Source organism: Pezoporus occidentalis, unplaced genomic scaffold (assembly GCF_034315485.1).
Source record: "Pezoporus occidentalis ecotype Australia unplaced genomic scaffold, CSIRO_AGI_Poc_V1 ctg113, whole genome shotgun sequence".
Classification (NCBI taxonomy): Eukaryota; Metazoa; Chordata; class Aves; order Psittaciformes; family Psittacidae; genus Pezoporus; species Pezoporus occidentalis.
The window spans coordinates 2,763,323-2,783,346 of NW_026912918.1; the positions used below are offsets into that span (position 1 = coordinate 2,763,323).

General features: G+C 37.7%; 1 protein-coding gene across 9 annotated transcripts in view; it reads left to right on the forward strand.

Moving 5' to 3' along the window:
* Nucleotides 1-20,024, forward strand: part of CREBBP (CREB binding protein) — a 95,365-nt gene that overhangs the window by 67,788 nt on the left and 7,553 nt on the right. For 7 of the 9 annotated variants that reach the window (XM_062635571.1, XM_062635581.1, XM_062635598.1 and 4 more), the window contains 12 exons: nt 1,437-1,555; nt 1,690-1,929; nt 2,419-2,507; nt 7,841-7,951; nt 8,647-8,703; nt 9,808-9,885; nt 10,305-10,372; nt 14,373-14,523; nt 15,364-15,510; nt 15,922-16,035; nt 16,447-16,612; nt 18,031-18,198. In XM_062635571.1, the coding sequence (XP_062491555.1) occupies nt 1,437-1,555; nt 1,690-1,929; nt 2,419-2,507; nt 7,841-7,951; nt 8,647-8,703; nt 9,808-9,885; nt 10,305-10,372; nt 14,373-14,523; nt 15,364-15,510; nt 15,922-16,035; nt 16,447-16,612; nt 18,031-18,198 (1,508 nt within the window). The remainder of the gene's footprint in view (nt 1-1,436; nt 1,556-1,689; nt 1,930-2,418; nt 2,508-7,840; nt 7,952-8,646; nt 8,704-9,807; nt 9,886-10,304; nt 10,373-14,372; nt 14,524-15,363; nt 15,511-15,921; nt 16,036-16,446; nt 16,613-18,030; nt 18,199-20,024) is intronic. The other 2 variants (XM_062635590.1, XM_062635606.1) reach the window with 1 other exon arrangement.

Consider the following 20,024-nt stretch of genomic DNA (forward strand, 5'->3'; position numbering starts at 1 on the left):
ATTGTTGTTGTTGGCTCATCTCATTTTTAATCTGCCAAGTTTGAGTTCAGTAGTAGCAGCATAAGGTCTTGATACAACTGTGAGGCAGGCCCTTGCAGAAGCCCTTCTGGCAGCTTGCTTAGTCTTTTGCTGTAATTTGGGTGGTATCTTGCCTGTTGTGTATATGAGCAGCAATCTTTCCTCTCTCTCGAGGCAGTGCAGTCAAATGGTCATACAGTTTCCATCCTAACAGTTTCCAAGAACTGCAGCATTTACAAATGGCTATAAAAATGGAGAACGTAACACTTCAAAACATCTTCTGAGTAGTGTCAACTTAATTTCTTGTCTTGCTTTATTTTGTGTGTGATTTCGGTGAGTGCGGCGGACATGAAAAGACTTCTCTCAGAAATACCTCCCAAATGAAAAAAGGAGGGGGGGGAAAAAAAAGAACTTTTTCTAAAATCATAGATTTTTAACCAGAAGTCACAAAAAGCAGTTTATATCTTGCCAAAATAGCAGTTGAGTGACAGAAGCTATGATCAGCTTCGGAGGGGTCACTGTAGCCCTGTTGATTTAAGTGCTTTCAACAGAACTCCTAATTGCACCCTTTTCCTGGTATCGTTCTTATTTCAGCCAGGTAGGTAAATATTAGATGCCATCTTGCTTCCTTTATTTGTTTGTTGTTGTTTTTTTATTCTCAATAATAGGCATTCTTTCCTATTTAAAGACTATGTTCCTAAGGAAATAAATGTAATTACACCGCTGAGATGTTCAAAGAGCTCTCCAAGTTATTATTTTTCAGAAAATGCATTGCCTTTCTTGTCCTTGTCATCAACTATTGAAAGAAACGTGGCTGTTGCCATGCCACTGTTGCCAAGTGGTTGTAATGATGCATATAAATCTGAAAGTATTAACACTTTAAAAATCAATTAACAGTGCATCAGTTCAGGAACGTTTGTATACTGTGGCCAGGAAATTCCTATGCCAACTATCAAGACATCTGGTTACTCTCTGTAGAGTTGGTTCTTCAGCCTTGTCCACTGTGGTGTTCTGCAAGAAGTGTCATGCCTTGGAAATAGCAAACAAGGTTAGAAAAGAGGGGGAGGAAAATACGCTTTGTCTCCTCTCTGAAGAGCTAAGGTTCATCCACATTAAAGCAATTGAATTAATTTGGTTCTGGATAACTACTTTTTATGTGTTAGAATATATATCATTATCAACTACAGTTGTTCCTGCCTACTTTTTCTGGGAATGTCACCTACCGTGATTTGAGTAAACAAAAGCTGTGCAGTAGCCTCTTGATCATAAGTTTTACCTCTAATCAGCTATGTAGATTAGGAAACCCCTTTAAAGATTTTTATGCTAACATAGTTCTTTTTTTTTTTCTTTTTTAGTGGAGTCAAGAGGTTAAGAAACACAGAAGGAAATTTTCTAACCTTTCTGACTTTCCTTAACAGTTTTCAAACCTGAGGAGCTGCGTCAGGCTCTCATGCCTACCCTCGAAGCTTTGTACCGGCAGGATCCAGAGTCTCTACCTTTTCGACAGCCTGTGGATCCCCAGCTTTTAGGGATTCCGGTGAGTTGGCATTAAAAAACCCGTAAAATGTTTGTGTGTTTTGTCTTTGCTCGTAGAAATGTTTTGTCTTTTCTGTTCAACATATTGTGAACAGTTGACATCTTAAAAATAAGGGGGTTTGTGTGTGTTTGAAGGACTACTTCGACATTGTGAAGAATCCTATGGATCTTTCAACCATTAAACGTAAATTGGATACTGGGCAGTACCAAGAACCCTGGCAGTATGTGGACGATGTTTGGCTGATGTTTAACAATGCCTGGCTCTACAATCGCAAGACTTCCAGGGTCTATAAGTTTTGCACTAAACTTGCGGAGGTGTTTGAACAAGAAATTGATCCTGTTATGCAATCACTTGGCTACTGTTGTGGGCGCAAGGTATGTATTTCGTGGATTGACTTGTATCCTTCCAAAGAACTTGGCTTGATTAATCAGATAAAACATGAGCTTTGTAGACTCTTTTAAAAAAAATTGAAGCAGTGAATGAAAGGCTTGCTAGAAGTTTGGCTTTATTATTAACATGCTAAAAACTAAAGAAGGTAGACAGCATCCTTCTTGCTGCTATTCTATTATTATTGTTGTAATTTTCTCTCTTGGAGAACACCTTTTTTGGTCATTGGCGACATTAAATGCTTTGCTTGTTTCCCATGTCTTTTGCAATGAAGTAGGTGGTTAGAGGGTTAGTTCTTTAGCTTACATAGTTATTAACTGTAATTAAGAAAGCTGTGCTAATGCATTTGCAATAGTTTGAAAGAGCTTGATAAACATAATATGTTATGATGTCTGTAAGCATCAGGTTTGTCTAATAGATACTTGATTAACGTAAGATTACATTTTAAAGCTTCTTTTCTCACTGTTGTTCTGCAGTATGAGTTTTCTCCACAGACATTGTGCTGCTATGGCAAGCAGCTGTGTACTATTCCTCGTGATGCTGCCTACTACAGTTACCAGAATAGGTAAGTCCATGATGGTTTTATTCCCTTCTCCCCCCCCCCCCCCCTTATTCAGGAAGTGAGATCCTTTGAGTTCTCTGCACATACAGAAGAGAAGGATTATTAACTTTCTTTCCTTTGTCAGCCCAGTCAAGAAAAAGTTGCTTGCATATCTTTGCATGCTGTCCTTTTGCAAGTGACCTGTTAGTTTCCTGTACTACAGTTTGATACTCACTGTTCCTAAGTACTTGCTTTTATTTAGGATGCACCAAACATCATGTAAGTGAAAATGAATTTGTCCATGTTTCCCACAAAATGAGTAGCAGGGTGCTGAAGGAAGAAGGGTGGAATTGCACAAAGACACTGAGAAATCATGTTACCTTGTTATGGGAGAAATGTAAAAAAGTACACAGGTTTGTGCTTGTCAGAATTAGTGTCAAAATTTGCAAAGTAAGGGATATAGTGATTGATTGCAAGACTTACATTCTCTATTGCTAGTTAGTACTTATTTCTATTTAAGTTAGCATTGAAAACTACCCAGAGACTCCTGAGAAGCTGTGACAACAATTGTCTCTTATTTCTTAATTAGTATTAGGATTTGGTATTTGTACGATTATTAAACAATTGTACATTATAAGACTAATTTTCCACTTAATGCTTAAATCAACAGTGCTGTAATAACAAAGTAAACTTAGAACTTGGCTTTGGTTTTGGTTTCCTAGATAATGTTTCCCCTCCCCAAACGCAAACCATAAATGGGCTGACACTCAAACTTCCTTTTCCCTGTTTAAAACAAAGTTATGAATTACTTTCCATAGGTTTGGCAGGCTGTAAGTTTTGCCAGCTTCAAAGTGCACAGCAGGCTGTTGTCTGACTGAAGTTAGAGAATTGATTTGGACAGTCAGTGCTTGCATTTATTCTCTCTAAGGGCAATCCCTACATCACCAAACATGCTGTAAGATAGTGCAAGACTGTTGTGTACAACCTAGCTGAAGCAGCACAGTGTGGGAGATGAAGACATGTCTTCTTCAATTGTTTGCTGGGTTTTAGGTGGCCTTTGTGAGGCAGATGCTACTGACATGGAGGAATGTAAATTCGTGAGGTCTCATAAAAGGTTTTCTACAGCCACTGTGAACTCTGAAAATAGTCTGGGCAGAAATAAAGCAATTAGAATGCATTTAAAGAGATAATGCTCAATACTGGAAGTGGGGGAAAAATAACCCTTAAATACCAGCTTTTAAGTGGTAGAATTTCAAATACTTTCCATGTTATTCATCCAGGTAGTGCTGTATTTGAAAAGCAGCTTCATGAATAATTGAAGGAGTAATTTTTAATTTTTTTTCTGTTATATTTTTCCTGTTTAAGTCAGTGTTTAATCATATGGATTACTGAGTGGAAGGCAGTGTTGATTGCTAGCGAGTACAGGCTTGATGGGGCAGTGTGCTACTCTGGAATCAGCAATGCAGTATTTCAGTTTCCTACCTGTTATAACTGTGATAGCCCATTTACATTGAGTTTAGTCTAAAAGGGTAGTAATAAAAAGGAGGTGATTAGCCTTAAGTGTCAGTAGGCCAGTAGCAGAACAGAAATAGGTGTAGGTTTCTGTTGATCCAGATGTTGTGAGGAAGGGTTGAGTTTGGGGATTTGGGGTGGGTTTGGCTTGGGGTGGTAGGAGGTTTTTTCTTTCAGGCCAACTAAATTGAGTGATAAATGGCGTTTTTGGGTTGGTTTTTTTGAGAAAATATTTCTAAAGCTCAATCACCATATTTTAAAGTGTGCATTTGGACTGTCAGATCATAGAAAGCCCTTACTGATCAGATGTATTGCTCTAAAACAAAGTAACTGTTTCCTGTGATAGTGATCTTCAAATCTTAGTTTTTTCATAACCAAGTAGCACATTAGTGAAAAACACATTCTGTTGTTCCCACAGATCTTTAACTGATCAGGTGTGTTTGACTTTTTCCATTTGCAGAACAGACAAAATGGGGTGTTATTCAAGTTCAGTGTATCACATACCTAAATTACAGCTAGTAGGCACCACAGAATAAATGATCTCTGGCACTACAGTTCAGTAATTAAAAGTTAATTTTTTTCTACAGAACTGTTGGGCTTCCATAGTAAAGTAGACGTTTAGGTTAAGTGTTCAGAAAATATACTTCATATGTGAATATCCAGTTGAGAACACTAATTGGTTTTTCATATCAGTACTAACATCCAATTACTAATTTAGAATTTCCATTGAATGCACTTAATTACATCTGGAAATTCACCTGTTAATGCAGAGATTGAGCATTTTCTGGCCTTCAGTGTGGAACCATACTGTTACTCTTTGATAAATGGGAATGAGTCATCTGAACAGTCTGCATTTGAAAAGTTTTTCGTTTTTGATGTGTTGCAGTAAGTACATTCTTTGGATTTTCTGTGACACTTATAACTAGAATACTGTATGCTTTGGGGTTTGCTCAGTATTTCTAGTGACATGCAAAAGTCAGTGATTTACAAGCAGGCCTCCATTTCTGAGAGTCCATATTCATAATAAGTTACAGCTATTGTTTCACCTTGGTTATTTTATGAACAAATGTTCATGATCTTTAGGTGACTCATTTTCACTGTATTTCAATTTTTATTTCCTCATTTTAATATCATGCGTTAAGGCTTGATTCTTGCTAGTGCTAAGGCTTTGGTTCTGCAGGGTCTAGAATCCTGTGATACCCTCTGGATCTGGAGCACGTGCTTAACACACTGTGAAACCGAAGCCCTCATCTCTGCAAGACTGAGCTTGCTGCAGCATGAACAGAGGGCAAAAATACATGTGCTGGTGAAGCTAGTTGGAGTTCTTCAGTGTAACTTAAATCCAGTATTGAAGGCAACCCTCATTGCTCAGTTTCATGAGTGCTTTGAAAGCCCATAAATTATTCTGAAAATGGATTAGAGTTAACCTTTTCTGGGATTGTTTAAATGTAGGAAAGTATTAGTTAACAGGAGCCTTTACCATGGATTTTTCTGGTGTTTGGGAGGGTCCTTCTGTGTTTTAGTCCTTCCCAATCTGACTCTTAAAAGGAACAACCTGTTAGTAAGGAAAATAATACATTTTTTAATGGAAGAAAAATCTAAAGAGACATATTATAGAACATAAAGGACATAGAATTTTATATTCTTTTACACACTGAACTTGTAATGTTTAGAGTTTGGGGTGGGTTTTTTTAATTATCAAACAATACTGTATCCATTTAGGTGTACAAAGTGAGTGAAGTTAGTGTAAATGAGACCTGCAGTGTCAATATCCAGTCCTGAAATTATCTTGTAATATTGGTTTGTAACAACCATGATACATTTATCATTACAAATTATTGGAATTCTTTATTTTTCTCCTTGTATTGTTCTCTTGCACTATCAGCTCCAAAACGCTTGGTTTTAACTGGGAGGGTGATGGTCAAGCTGACCCAAAAGTCACTTGCAATTTAACTTGTGGAAGGCTGGCAAGCAGCCCTCTGGGCAGGAAGCAGGGCATTTTAGCTCAGTTGTTTGCTATCAAAGTTGCAGCTGCCCTTCTGGTAAGATGCCTACATGGATATGTCAGTATGGGCTGTATTAACTAGAATAAAATACACCTTTTTTTCCTCTTTGTAGCAGTCCCACAGTAGAGGGAGCATTCAGTGTGCTGCTGCATTTAAGTGCTTCTTGACTAGCAGAGTAGCTCTTTGAACCTGAGCCAGCTGGCAGTTTGCAGAAGTTTTCAGGCTCTTGTAAATTATGCTGTGGTAACACAGACCTGGCTCCAGCCTGGGAAGGACACATTGCTCTGCAGAGCGTCTTTCCCTAGTGCATCGGGCGCTGCTGGAGAACCTGCTTCCGCTTGGGTTTAGAAACACGTAGTGTTGACGTGTGTGTCCCAGGAGGCAGTTCCATACATCTCAATCAGTGCCTGTAAATGGCTTCCGTGCCTCCAGAAAAGCACAGCCTTGGAGTTCTGTCACCTGGATTCCAGTAGTTTAACTGTATGAGTATGTGTTTGAAGGGGCAAGCCGCCTTTTTTATTAATCTCCATCCCTTCAGTTGTTGGTTCATTGTGACATTGAGTCTCGTTTGATGCTTTTTAAACTTACCATTCTTACAGTTCTAGTGTTTGAGTACTAAAACTGCGTTTTACTGTGCTGCCGTTGCTGCTTATACTCTCTCTCTTGATCCTCCATAAAGCTTTTATTTTGGTGATCCTTTGTGGCCTTCCTGCATTTTACAGCTCTGGCCTCTCTTTGTTACCTTTGTTCATGTGTGAATTCATATCCTTTCCAAACGTTTGGCCTCCTTTGTTTTATTTTTAATGACCCTGACAACTTTGGTTCCAGTTCATCTGAAACAAACACACCCAAAACCCCCACCAAAATCCATGTAACTTTGATTTTATTTCTTTTTTTCAAATGCAGATTGTATTTTCATAGAGTTGTATTCCAGTTTACTCAGTTTGGTTTGTTAAACTGCAGCATTGGTTTTGCTGAGTATAACTTGGATTGGCTCTTGGTCTGGTGACCAAAAATTGTACCTAGCCTCATTCAATTTGTAAAACTTAATTCCACATCTTTAATGTACCCTGATAAATGTATGTATGTACAATATTTAATGTTGTTCACATATATACATACATTATACCTATATAGATAAATGGCTGGAAACTCTGACCCACAGTTGCATTTCTGTTAAATGTTTGTCTAGAGTATGGATTTGGTTTCATTTATATTAAAGAATATTAGCTGAGCAGTTGGTCACATTTAATCTTATAGTCAAATAACTTTTTAATATTTTTATAGACTTTTTTCTGCTTTTATATTTTTTACTGACAGTAAATGCTTTCAGCATATTTTCTAATCACTTAAATCTTTAATAAATGTGGTCTTAAAGCTTTCGGACAGGCTGTGTTTTTACCCAAAGGAAATTTGATCAGTCGCAAGCCTGGAATCAAAGAGCATTTTTTCCTAAGTAATGCAAATCAAATCCAAATTCTTAAATTTGAAGTCTATACAAATGTAGCACTTGGTAGCTACTTTATTAATCCTCCCCAAATTTTGAATCTGACACCTGACGACTTGTTAGTGATGTCTAAAATGAGACCGAATGCTAATCTGTGCTTTGCCTTGGCTTTCTGCTCTGTGTTGTCTTGGTGTTTGCGTCTTACCTCTTACGTCTGTGCTGTTTGTTCCCTCCCCTGTTCTCTAATCCTGCCCTCCCCTTCCCTCTGTTCCTTCTCATTGTCCACACTGACCCATCAATCAACCAACAACGCCCCCCCTTTCGTCGTGGTGATCTGCCCTGCTCTGGTTGGTGGCTCCGTGCTTGGGTGGCTGTATGTTGTGCTGGACCAGTTCACCCAAATATGGCCTTCTTGCTGACAGGTATCACTTCTGTGAGAAGTGTTTCACTGAAATTCAGGGGGAGAATGTCACCCTGGGTGATGACCCTTCCCAGCCTCAAACGTAAGTTGCTTCCTTTCTTCTGCATGCCATATTTTTAAATAGGAGGGATGATATCTAGCCCTGATATGGTAGTAAAACACCATGGCCAGTGGTGGTGTTCATGGGGAAAAGTCTGCTTTCTTACTGATAGGAGGTTTTTGCCAAACAGTGTTGCTTGTGTCCAGTTGTGCTACTCAAGAGTTGCCCTTAGACTGATTGCAGGGGTAGCAGATACTAGATAATGTGGTTGCAGCAGGGGGAATGGAAGGTGTGGAAATAAATACCACTAATCCATTACCTTTTCAAATTAAAGACTTCAGTTAATCCTAATGTCCTATTTTTAAATACAACTTTTTTTTCATGAAACCGAAGGCTTGTCTTTAACCTCACTAAAGCTCTTAAGATTTGAGGAATACAAGCTGTTTTGAAAAGTGGCTGCTTTACTGATGATAGCTTCCCTTGTTTTTTATGATCTTAAATTTATGTGTATACTTGGGTGTCTTATTTTGCTTTTAATTTACACAGAAAGTGAAATGGGAAAATTATTTTCTGGAGCTTACAATAAACTGAATTGCTTTCTCTGAATAGAAAATAAATGATATACGTTCTTCAGACTTAAGGTCTGCTCATTTGCTGCAGTTCAGAAAAGCATGATATTGTCTTGGCCTCTGATATAAAGGTACTACTGAATTTTCATATTAACTCTTTGTCTCCAGAACCATCTCTAAGGATCAGTTTGAAAAGAAGAAAAATGATACACTAGATCCAGAGCCGTAAGTACCAGGCCATAGTTTTTCTTAAGTTAATCTCATCACTTTTACTTGCCCTTTAGCCAGCACTTCAGAAATGAAAATAATCAAAATAAAAAAGCCTTAATTTTGCCCCCATCTCTACCCAAACATGCTGCCAAGTCTGTCTCTGGAGTTGATAGAACATCAGACAAACGCGATGTCTAGTACTGATATCCAAGGGGAAAACATGAGCCTGCTTTAATGGCAGTTTCTAGTTCTGTTTATCTGTGTAATTCCTAAGGTGTGTTCTGCAAGGCACTGCACAACTAGCTGAAAATGGCGCTCTGTCTTATAGAGCCTTTGACACCAAACCCTGAGGACGTGGGGGAGTTCAGCATTTTCCTCTTCTGTTTAGCTAGACTTTTAAAACACATTTTTCTCTTTACTTGAGTGAAGAGAAGCTTAACCTGTTGAAAGAGCCATCCTCCTCCCTTGTCCTTGTTGCCCTCAGGAAGTCTGGTGAAAGCCAAGTTGACCATTCTTTCAGCAGCACTGTGCTACTTTTCCTACTGTCCTTAACTAGCTGAAACAACATCTTATTTTGCTACTACTTTGTTCCCTGACAGTTTGATACAGAATACATTTTGATTCTTTTTCTCATCCTTGCAAATACTAAATAGAATTCTTTCTATAGATCTTTAAAGGGAAACTGCAGAGATAGACCCTGATGCATTTGTTTATCACTGGTGTTGCAGTCTTGACTTGGAAAAGCTTTAATGTTTTTCCCATCCAAAAAAGGAATTTTGATGTGCTATTTAAAAAAAAAAAAAAAACAAAAAACAACAACAACAAAAAAAAAAAAAAACTAAAATAAAGCAGCAGAACTACAGCAGACCCATGCAGGCAAGGACAAGCTAATACATGTTCTCTTGGCACAGTGATTCACTATGATGACTAGTTTTAACATCTACAGTAAGTTGAATGACCATTTAGTCAGCATGTGGTTGTTTTTTTAAACTGACACATAAGTGGGGCCTGCTGCAGTTGATTCAGTTCTTAGCAAAGGGTTGAAAAGTCCTTCTTTCTTGGTGAATTCTGGAAAATCACTTGCCTAACAACAGAAGTGATTGCTGTTTTTCTTCTCAGGTTTGTTGACTGCAAAGAGTGTGGTCGGAAGATGCACCAGATTTGTGTATTGCATTATGATATTATTTGGCCTTCAGGGTAAGATGTTTGTTAGTGTTTTTTACCCTTTGTGTAATAATCCGTGTCATTTATATAATCAAGACTTTTGCCTTTGCTCTTTCATGTGCAGTCACTGCCTTCTAAGAGCTGAGTACAAAAGGACAGAGTGTTTCTAAATACATTTTTTGATGGTTGGGGTCTCAGTATACTCAGATAAAAATTGCATGAAATGAACTTGTTCATAGATGCAGATTTCTGCATCTATGCATCTACTACTAAATAGTGGAAGGTGGTTGGAGTAAGTTTCTATAGTGCAGAACACAAATGCAGGTGTAACTGCTTGGCAGAATTAAAAAGGGAGAGATGGGTTCAAACATTGGGTTTAAGGTGGCCAGTAATTGGTTGTGTACTAAGGCTTTTTGGTAAAAAAAAAAAAATAATAACTTTTTTCTCAATAGGTTTGTCTGTGATAATTGTTTGAAGAAAACTGGTAGAACACGCAAAGAAAACAAATTCAGTGCTAAAAGTGAGTTTGATATTTCTATTTTTATCTTAAGCTTTCATCTTCTCCCTGCCACCCCTAATAGCTTTTTGATTGAGACCTTCTGTTGGCACCAGGAACAGTACAGGAATGTTTGCAGATGGGGAGTAGTGTAGCCCAAGGCTTTAGTAGCTGTCAGAGTTTTAATCAGTGTTTTAAAGACCTGCTCTTTTATGTGTTTGTAGTAAGTTTTAATGCTGCCTGAGGTATTTGGTGTCTGTGTTCTTACTTTTCTAAGATTCAAAGAAGTTAGGGGAAAACAAAACAGGGGAAACATAAGGCTGTATGCACTTTACTATCTTTAGACACGTTTCCATGTAGTGTTGAAAATGTAGTAAATTACTGTAACCTTTGTGTCCTTCAAATAACATGTAGTAACAAGTTATGCTGCATTTCAGGTGTACTGTGGTGATGTCAAGTATTAGTGTACTTGAAGAGCTTTTACTTGTAGAGTGGAACTGTCCACTAGAAGAAGTAACCAATTGTCCTTTGTGTCTACATTTTCTTGGAAGTAACCATTGTCATAATATTGTTGAAACATGCACTAAAGAGCACACCAAAAGATGCCAGGTCAGGTTGCCTCAGTCTCCAATAGTAATCCTTACACAGGCATTCTTTACATGCATTTAAGATAAGGGAACATAATTCGGTAACTTTTACTCATACAGACTTACGTGGCAGGGAAGGAGTAGGAACTAGCATTGAAAATGCAATGTCAGTGCACAGAGAATGAAAACGTGAGCGTAGAAACCAAGAGGGTGATTCAGACACTTGAACAACTCGAACTTACAGGAAAACTCAATTCCTCCCTTGTTCTTCTTTGGTCCTTGAAAATTCTGGGCATTACCTTGTCGTACTGTGACTTTGCAAGCCTGAATCTTCCAAGTTGTAATAAAAAACATGGTTTTGCATTAATAATGGAACTTCTTGATAACTTCATGTGTGGTTGATTGCATAGTAAGAGATTTGAAGGGGGATAATTTGGAGATGATAATGCTGCATGAGGCGTATTAGGTTACAGTAATCAGAATGGTCTCTGGAGTAACCTGACGCATGCAACATAGTATTGTTAAAAATACTAAAATTAGCCTCATTAAAGATCATTTAAGATAGTAAGAAAACATTAATAAAATGATGAAATAAAAATGTAGGTTTAGGCAACTGTTTTAAATAGATGTCTTTTCTATTATATGCTGACTGTACAGCATATATTAATGTAAATTGTCTTAAATAGGTATGGAGTTCCTTGTATGTCTGCAGTTGTTCTGTGACATTGCTTAAAGTTTGAGTAAGCAGCCATTTAGTTCCAGGTGACCATTTTGCTCTGGGAATCTGCACAGAGAAATAATGATGCTTTTTTTCCTTTCCACTGATCTCTGTTTCCTTCCCCTTGTTTTCTTTTTCTCTTGAGTCCTGCTGCCACCTGTAATCCACTGGTGGGCTCGGCTCTTGAGATCAGTTTTCTTGAACAGTGCTCTAGTGGAAACATAAGAATAGGGAAGGAAAGCCTGCTCTTGTTGTAAAAACCTTGGTCTTACTACTGACCTGAAAACAAACATGAGCAATGAAGGTTTGAAGCATTAATGTGTTACCACTTTCCCTCCCTCCCCATAACAAAACTTAATGAATTGCCATCAGTATTTCTACCCTCTCTAAAGCATGCTGGCACAACTGCTGATAATCAAGATAGCAGCGCATCTCTCAGCTGCAAGCTACTGCTCAGCTATTATGGTAACATTCATATTCCTAATGTATATTAAATCAAATTAGTTATCTTAACCACATAGCAAGTAGGTTGCATAAACCTGACTGATAGCATGCCAAATACAACATATAAACCAGCATATAGATAGCTTATGCTGTGAAAATTTTTAACTTTTGAAGTATGTTTCTTACTAAGAAAATCTACAAATATTACTTAACCAGTAGCTAATGCAGAGACATTCAAAGACAAAAGATATCTTGACAAGTAAGTCACCCAAAATATTTTCCCAACAAAAAGACACAGTCAGCCAGAAGTTTGACTTTCTTCCTATCTGTCCAGTCACTCATGCTGTAAAAGAAATGTCTGGCCATCGCTACTGCAGCAAAACTTTGGTACTTAATGAGCCTGAAAGTCTTCTATGCTGTTACTGATTTGGATGCCTTTTTTCAAGTTTGCACTGCAGTTTTCATTGAGACCTGTGCTTTTATTAGAAATACATATGTTAGAGGTGTCCAAAAACCAAAATCTAGTTGCTTTCGAAAAGAATTCGCACATTCTAATGTATCCAAATACGTGATTGTAGTTCCTTTCGTTACAGTGCTGCCTCCTTCTTTTTATCTTCTTATCTGGTCTTTTTGTTTGTTTTTCAACTCTCAATGAATTGCAGCATAAGGACGGTAGCAGGCATCCTTTGGCTGCTTAGCATTGAAAAGATGGTAAAATGAACACACAAGAAGACAGTAGTGTTAACTAAAGTGGCTTTCTAAAAATGTACCAATCCATTAGCTGAAATTGAGCTGTTTCTTTTTTATTATTTGTTTTCTGAAAAACTAACAAAATGAAATAATTTCTTCAGAAAGTATTTGAGATTTTTATTTAAAAATCTTTTTATTTCCTTTAAAATCAACCCCTTTCCTTATGGAAAGCCCCATGTATTGTATTGGGCTGGGAAACACTGGGAAAGGCCGGTGTATTGGAATTGGTAAAAGGCATAGTGTAATTTTTACTTTAACATGCCTTTAAGTTTAATTATTGGCTCTCAGTAAATGATACTTAGAATCATAGAATGTGTTGTGTTGGTCATAGCCACAGAACCCCACTGCACAAGGGGATAGACTAAAAGATGTAAAACAAGATTAGCACATTTGGCCATTTCTATAAACTGATTATAAAATCAAATTTTATATATATAAATACCTTAGAAAGTGAGGTCTTCCTTTGAGTATATATGGCTTTTTTATGCAGTATTGGAGCCTAAAATAATTTTTAGCATAGGTATACAGCATTCTGTATGCAAGCTCTTAGTCAGGAAGAAGAACCAACAGCCTTGTGTTAATAGCCAAATAACAACTGAAAAATGAAGCAATGGAGAGCTGAAAATTAAATGTATTTTAGTAAAATAAACATCCGTACATTGCACTGTCACTTTGAAAAAGATAGCAGATTGACGGTAAGAATGAAGTAGAAATAGTATTTGGTAAATAAGTACAGCGGGATAAGAGAAATAGTCATAAGTCTTCAAGTCGAAACAGCGTGCTGCTTCTATTTTCTTAAATTAAAATCTTCAACTTAATTTCTGTAATTTATGGATTTATTTGAAATCGGTCACATCCTGTAACACCACAAAACCAGCTGTCCCTACAAAAACTAAATGTAAAAAGAGGGGGGATCTGGACAATGTGTGGACTTGAACTTTTAAAGACCTCTATCGCTGTGCAAGAACTATGTAAGCTTTATGTGCATATTACTGTAACTGTTCAGTCTAAAAGCTCTCTTGAAAAGAAAAAGCAATGAAATCTCCATTGAAGTCAAAAGGCTTTTCATTTCTGTTGATTTGCTTTCCTCTGCCTAAAACGGTGTGGCGTTGAGCCAGATCTGTAAAGTGATGTAATCTCTGTCAAACAGCCAGATAGTGGTTTTGTTAGGAGAAAACATTTGCAGTGTTCATAAAATAAGCCTGCAAATTCAGAAACGCGATGTAAAGCTGCCTTTGTTAGTTCACTTACAAAGTAATTTTCCCACTATAGTGGTTTTAGCTTTCATGATAGGGTGTGAACACTTACAGCTTGGTTAAAAACATGGATGGGTTTGCTTTTTTAATTTTGACTGCATAAATAAAAGCATCAAATTTTCATATGGAGGTAAAACAAAGGGAAAAAAGCCTACTTCTATACAGAGAAGCAACCTGAAAGACCTTACAAGCATGGTAACACCCTGAGTTAACAGTAATTTCTCCAGCATTAACATTTCCATTGTCATGTTCTGCCCCTTCATTTCTAGGGCTACAGACTACACGTTTAGGAAACCATTTGGAAGACAGAGTAAACAAATTCTTACGGCGACAGAATCATCCTGAAGCTGGAGAGGTTTTTGTCAGAGTAGTAGCAAGTTCAGATAAGACAGTAGAAGTGAAACCAGGAATGAAATCGAGGTTAGTTCTATTAATTACAATAAATGTGGTCTTGATTTTTTTTTTTTTTAATTACTATACTGATGTCTCTCTGCATAAAAATCTAGAAATGGTGCTAATTTGTGCCTTAATCCTTCTGCATGTTTTTGAATTTTAGGCATTTATAAGATAATGAAAGGTAAAGGAAGCAGTATGCAGTAAATGAACTGAGAAGAGATGACACTTGTATTTGGACTGTTGGGGGGCAGCAGGGACATCCTAGTTTTGGTTATGCAATGACTTTGTATTACTAAATCTTGAGAGAGAGTCTGACTGTGTTTGTTTACCATTACAGAATCCATAGTTTAGTTTGGAGCAGTAGCTGAGATTCTCATCCTAACTGTTCCTTCTTTTTATTGTGTTTTTATACATACCTTAACTTTTTGAAGTTACTTTTAATTTGCCTCATCATGAAGGAGAAGCATAAAATGTTTATTCTAGAAACTATTTTGGCTTTAATTCACAAAGGCAGTGTTTACATTACATTACAATGTGATGCATCAGGTTTTCTGCTCTGCTCCATGTTACAAGGCTTGTGGTTTCTGAGGATGCTCTTGCACTCAAAGCTTGCCTGTTCATTCGCATGGTAACTGTATGGAAACTGACTTGTCATGAGTTTTATAGTAACAGGGCTCCCTGTTTTATACAGCTCTGATCTGACCATGTTTAACTTCTGCATAAATATTTGTCATAAGTTAAAAATAAGGTTGAAAAGAATTTCCTCTTTCTGGTTGGACACTGATTTAATAATTGGCTTTTTGGTGGTGGCGGTTTGTTTTTGTTTTTTTAACGCCTGTTCCCCTTCCTACTACTCTTCCTCAGATTCGTGGATTCTGGTGAGATGTCGGAATCTTTCCCTTATCGTACCAAAGCTCTGTTTGCATTTGAGGAAATAGATGGAGTCGACGTGTGCTTCTTTGGCATGCACGTACAGGAGTACGGCTCAGATTGTCCCCCTCCAAATACAAGGTACTTTTTCATTTCTGTACTGGTGGTTCTTGCACAGAGAACCATCTTGCTACATTTACTGGGCAAATACAGAAGATGTGTTTCAGTTCTGTGGCACAAATAAGTCCTCCTATATGACTGCAGATGACTTGGGAGGGGAAAACAAATATCACAGCAAAAATGTTACCATTTTTTGTATTCTGTATTTAATTTTGCCTTTCTGTATATTCTTGCTGTCTGAAAAAATGCTACCCATCTTTTGTTTTTGAGAACTCTTCATACCATGTTAAGATGCCTAAATATGCGTTAAATAAAATCATTAATTTGTTCAGTCTGGCTGGATACATATCTAAAATAAAAGTCAGTTCTCAGCAGACAAAACAGATGTTCAGCCATACATGATTTTCCGTCATTCTTTTCTTGTTCCTACAGGCGTGTGTACATATCATACCTAGATAGTATTCATTTCTTCCGCCCCCGTTGTCTCCGAACTGCAGTTTATCATGAAATCCTCATTGGATATTTGGAGTATGTGAAGAAACTTGGGTAAGTGAGGTCTTTGTAAAGAAAGAAACCCTTTTTCTTAGTATTGTTTTTTCAATTCAGGAGACTAAGTAGCTTTTGACTTGGGATAGTCTCTCTTCTGCCCTCTCTGAGATGCATGGAACAAATGCCTCTGTGGAGAGGCATATTTCTCTCTGCAGAAATTTGGATTTTATCACTAATGTGGTGTTAGGATTCTTTAACTGACAGTATATTTTTTTTTAATCAGAGGTTCACTTGATGTTTAAGCTTCCCTGTTGTATCTCAGGCCTTATCTCTTGTATAATAGAGGTTATTGCCTCAGCATTTGTTAACAAAGGAAAAGGAGGAGGTACAAATTTGTATCTCAGTTTGTCTGAATTAATTTTAAGATGTTAGAATGATTAAGACTTCTTACTTGTGTGTGAAATGCAGGTATGTGACAGGACATATCTGGGCCTGTCCCCCAAGCGAAGGAGATGACTATATTTTTCATTGCCATCCACCTGATCAGAAAATACCTAAACCCAAACGTTTGCAAGAATGGTATAAGAAGATGTTGGACAAGGCATTTGCTGAGAGAATCATTCATGACTACAAGGTTTGCTACTGTACTTTCTGAATTAATTTTTATGGGCTTTTATTTGAAAGTAGCTAATAGTGTTTCACAGTGAATGAAGCTGTGGTAGTGTTGTACAAGGGGTTTTATTCTCAGCTGGTCTTCATTTTTCTAGATTTTCTGGAGGTCCTGCCTTACAGACTGAGTTCTTTAGGTTTGGTTTCTGCATTAAGAGAACTGCGCAAGAACCTTCCTTTGTATATTGTCTTCCACTGCAATCTTCTAGGCAAGGAACTATTTGGCTTGTTAAGGTTTATACAAGTTGTTTGCTTCTGGTGATTATCAAGGATCAGGTGGAATATGGGACCCACTAAGTGTAAAATGAAAAAACTGCTTATAAAACAGCTTCTTCACATGAGGAAGGATTATTTTCACAACTGGAGAATATTGCACATGTAACCAAGGAAATATGTTAAAGATGGCAAAAGTAGCATTTGCCACTCTTTTAAGTGATAAAATTCACAAGAGTTTCTTAATGGTAGTGACATTGCAGGAAAAAATCGATGTTTTGATTGCCAGTGACAGTTTCTAAATGTGTGGAGTAGAACAGTGTATAGTAAGCCTTGTCATCTGATCTGGCGTAGCAAAGAACTAGAAAATCTGTTTGTCTCTGGTAAGGTGGTCTTGAAGTTAATCCGGAGAAGAAACTTGGCTTGTGTTATATGTGCTTGTTAAACACAATGCACCTTAAAAAACCACCTCCAGACCAACTGTATAAAGTACCTGTTCCTTTTCAGAATATCTGTTCCTCTTGGTGGTCCCCAGTCTTTTTGTCCAGGTGGCCCCCAGAGATTCAGCCAGCCGTTAGTGAACGACACAGGCTGCACATGGTCCCCCTGCCACAACCAGACTTCAGGATTCCTCTGTGTAATAGATATACAGTGCATTCAGCAATTCTTCTGGACTTACCAGGCTCATTGTATCTGTGATACACAGCCCAGCCACATGCATTGCATGCTTATGTGCTTATGAATGCATAAGGGAAAGGGCTGGATGTGACACACTTGCTGTCACTAGAACGGTTCCTGCTCTTGTTCAGTGTAGGATAAGCCAGGCACTGTAGGCTTCATTTTTAATTGGCATAGTTACCAGGGAGGGGATGGTTAGGTTTTCCAGGGGTATTGTAGTCTCTCCCATCATGTCAGGAACATGAACCCATTGCATGATGGGGGTCCAGAAGAGCCTCAGCAGCTGTCTTTCTGAGATGAAACAGGGAGAGTGCTGTTATCAATACTGCGAGGCCAGGTTTTGAACAGCACCCAGAAAAGGAGGCCTGCCAGGGGTGGGCTGTGGGCTTTGAGACACAGCTGTTCGGTGGAACACTGGATCAGGTCTCTGGTTTCCCTCTCTCTCCTGAGCAGTTTTTATTTATTCTTGGCATTGTGCGATATGCTTAACAGGACATCTTCAAGCAAGCAACTGAGGACAGGCTGACAAGTGCCAAGGAGCTGCCTTATTTTGAAGGTGATTTCTGGCCCAATGTGCTGGAAGAAAGTATTAAGGAGTTGGAGCAGGAAGAGGAAGAAAGGAAAAAGGAAGAAAGTACTGCGGCTAGTGAAACAACAGAGGTGAGTTAACTTTATACGCTATGTTTGCTTCTAGCTCATGAAGCTGACAATTAACTCTTTAATAGAGAATTCACATGCAATAAACGAGAAAAGAGGGTCATTCACATCAGTTGTTAAATCAGGGTTCCGTTTAACTGAATTTCTGATTTTCCTCTTAGGTAATAGTATACTGATGACTTGTTATTTTTGTACTTTTAACAGAATTAGAAGTTCAGCATCTCTGTTCTCAGAGAAATCTTTTAAGCTACTTTTGCTTGCATCGTCACTGTACATTTGCTTACAGCAGTTACTTGGTTGAGTTTCTGGTTCACACCTTTGCCTGTCACCTTCAGGATGTGCATTTTGAAAGATGCTTTATTTTTCAAGGCTGAATTAAGTTTTGCTCTTATTTAAGCAAAGGCAATTTGTAGTTGTTTGAGACAATAGGAAGTTGAAATTTCAAAGTATTTATTGCAAGCTTTGCATTGATGTGAAACATTGATCCTGGTGCTGGTTTTCCTTCGCCAGCATTTTCAATCTGTGCGTAACAAAAAACTCAACAACTTAGTTTTTCTGGGTCCTGGCCAGAATTTCATTACTCATTTTATTCCTGTCTTGATTGTATCTGTAAGCAAACGGTCTTGGCACTTTTATACTTCTTTACTTGTGATTTGCAGCAAGGTGTTTTGAAAATAAATACAGTAGGAAAATCTGAAGTCTACTAGCTTGAGGTGGAACCAGAAGCTTTAACTGGGGGAAAGCTGCATTCAGCTTAGAAGCCATGGCCATTTGCATACAAGTATGTGTTACATGGGATTGATGTGGAGTGGTAGACCTTAATCCATCAATTTCATTGGGTCAGAAAGTTCCTTACATTAAACCTTAGCAGCTCCTTCAAAGCTAATAGTTTTTGGTATGTTCTTTATAGAACCATCAAGTTAATAGTTTTCACCTTGTTGCTTCTAAATGTAACTGTTAATATTGAAATATTTCCACAAACACAGCAGTATAAAAGTAACTGAAACAGAAGGCTTGGAATTTAAGTTGCAGTGCTCTTTTGCTAACAGTATCACTTTCAATCAGTCATAGCATGCCCTTCCAGTGAAAACACCAGTGTAAACCTCTATGTCCAAAAGGGGGAAAAAAGGTGTTTTGAAAAGCCCAGCACAGCTAACTGTGGAACTGGTACAGGCTGTCTGCCCAAAGTGAGAAGATGTAGCCTTGACTGTTAACATCCTTATGTTCCCCACTTAATGCTGTTGATGTTGGAATAGCTTTGTACAATTGATCAAATATAAACTTGCTAAAGGTGCAGTAGAAAAAAAACTTACACTGTTAACCTAAGTTTCAATCTATTCTCCCTTTTGGTGTTCAAATTTTCAAATCCATTGGCACTGTAAAATGCTTAGGCAAAGCAGGACATGTCCTAATTCCAGCTGGGTGGCAGAGAAGATGAAGTGGGAATGTACAATAACTCATTTCTGAATACCTTCAAATCACTTAACTGCTCTGTCTGGTTTCCCGTAAAATAGTATAATTCTACTTTCCAAACAGGTCTGGTCAAAAAAAGTTCATAAAATTAGTTACAGAAAAAAACACAATTGGACAAGCAGTTCCTATCTAAGCCTAATTAATGGAATGGAAGGATGGCAACAGTGTATATATATAATTGCTTCAGTTGGAATATTTTCATGTTCTCTGAATAAATGTGCTTGCGGATAAAGCCTGTGTTTGCTTGTACATAGTGTTCATGAAACCTTCTTGCATGTATATATATATATATATATATCAGAGTATTTCAGTAGGCTGTTTTAATATTCTAGCAGTTAGAGAGGGGTTTGTATTGA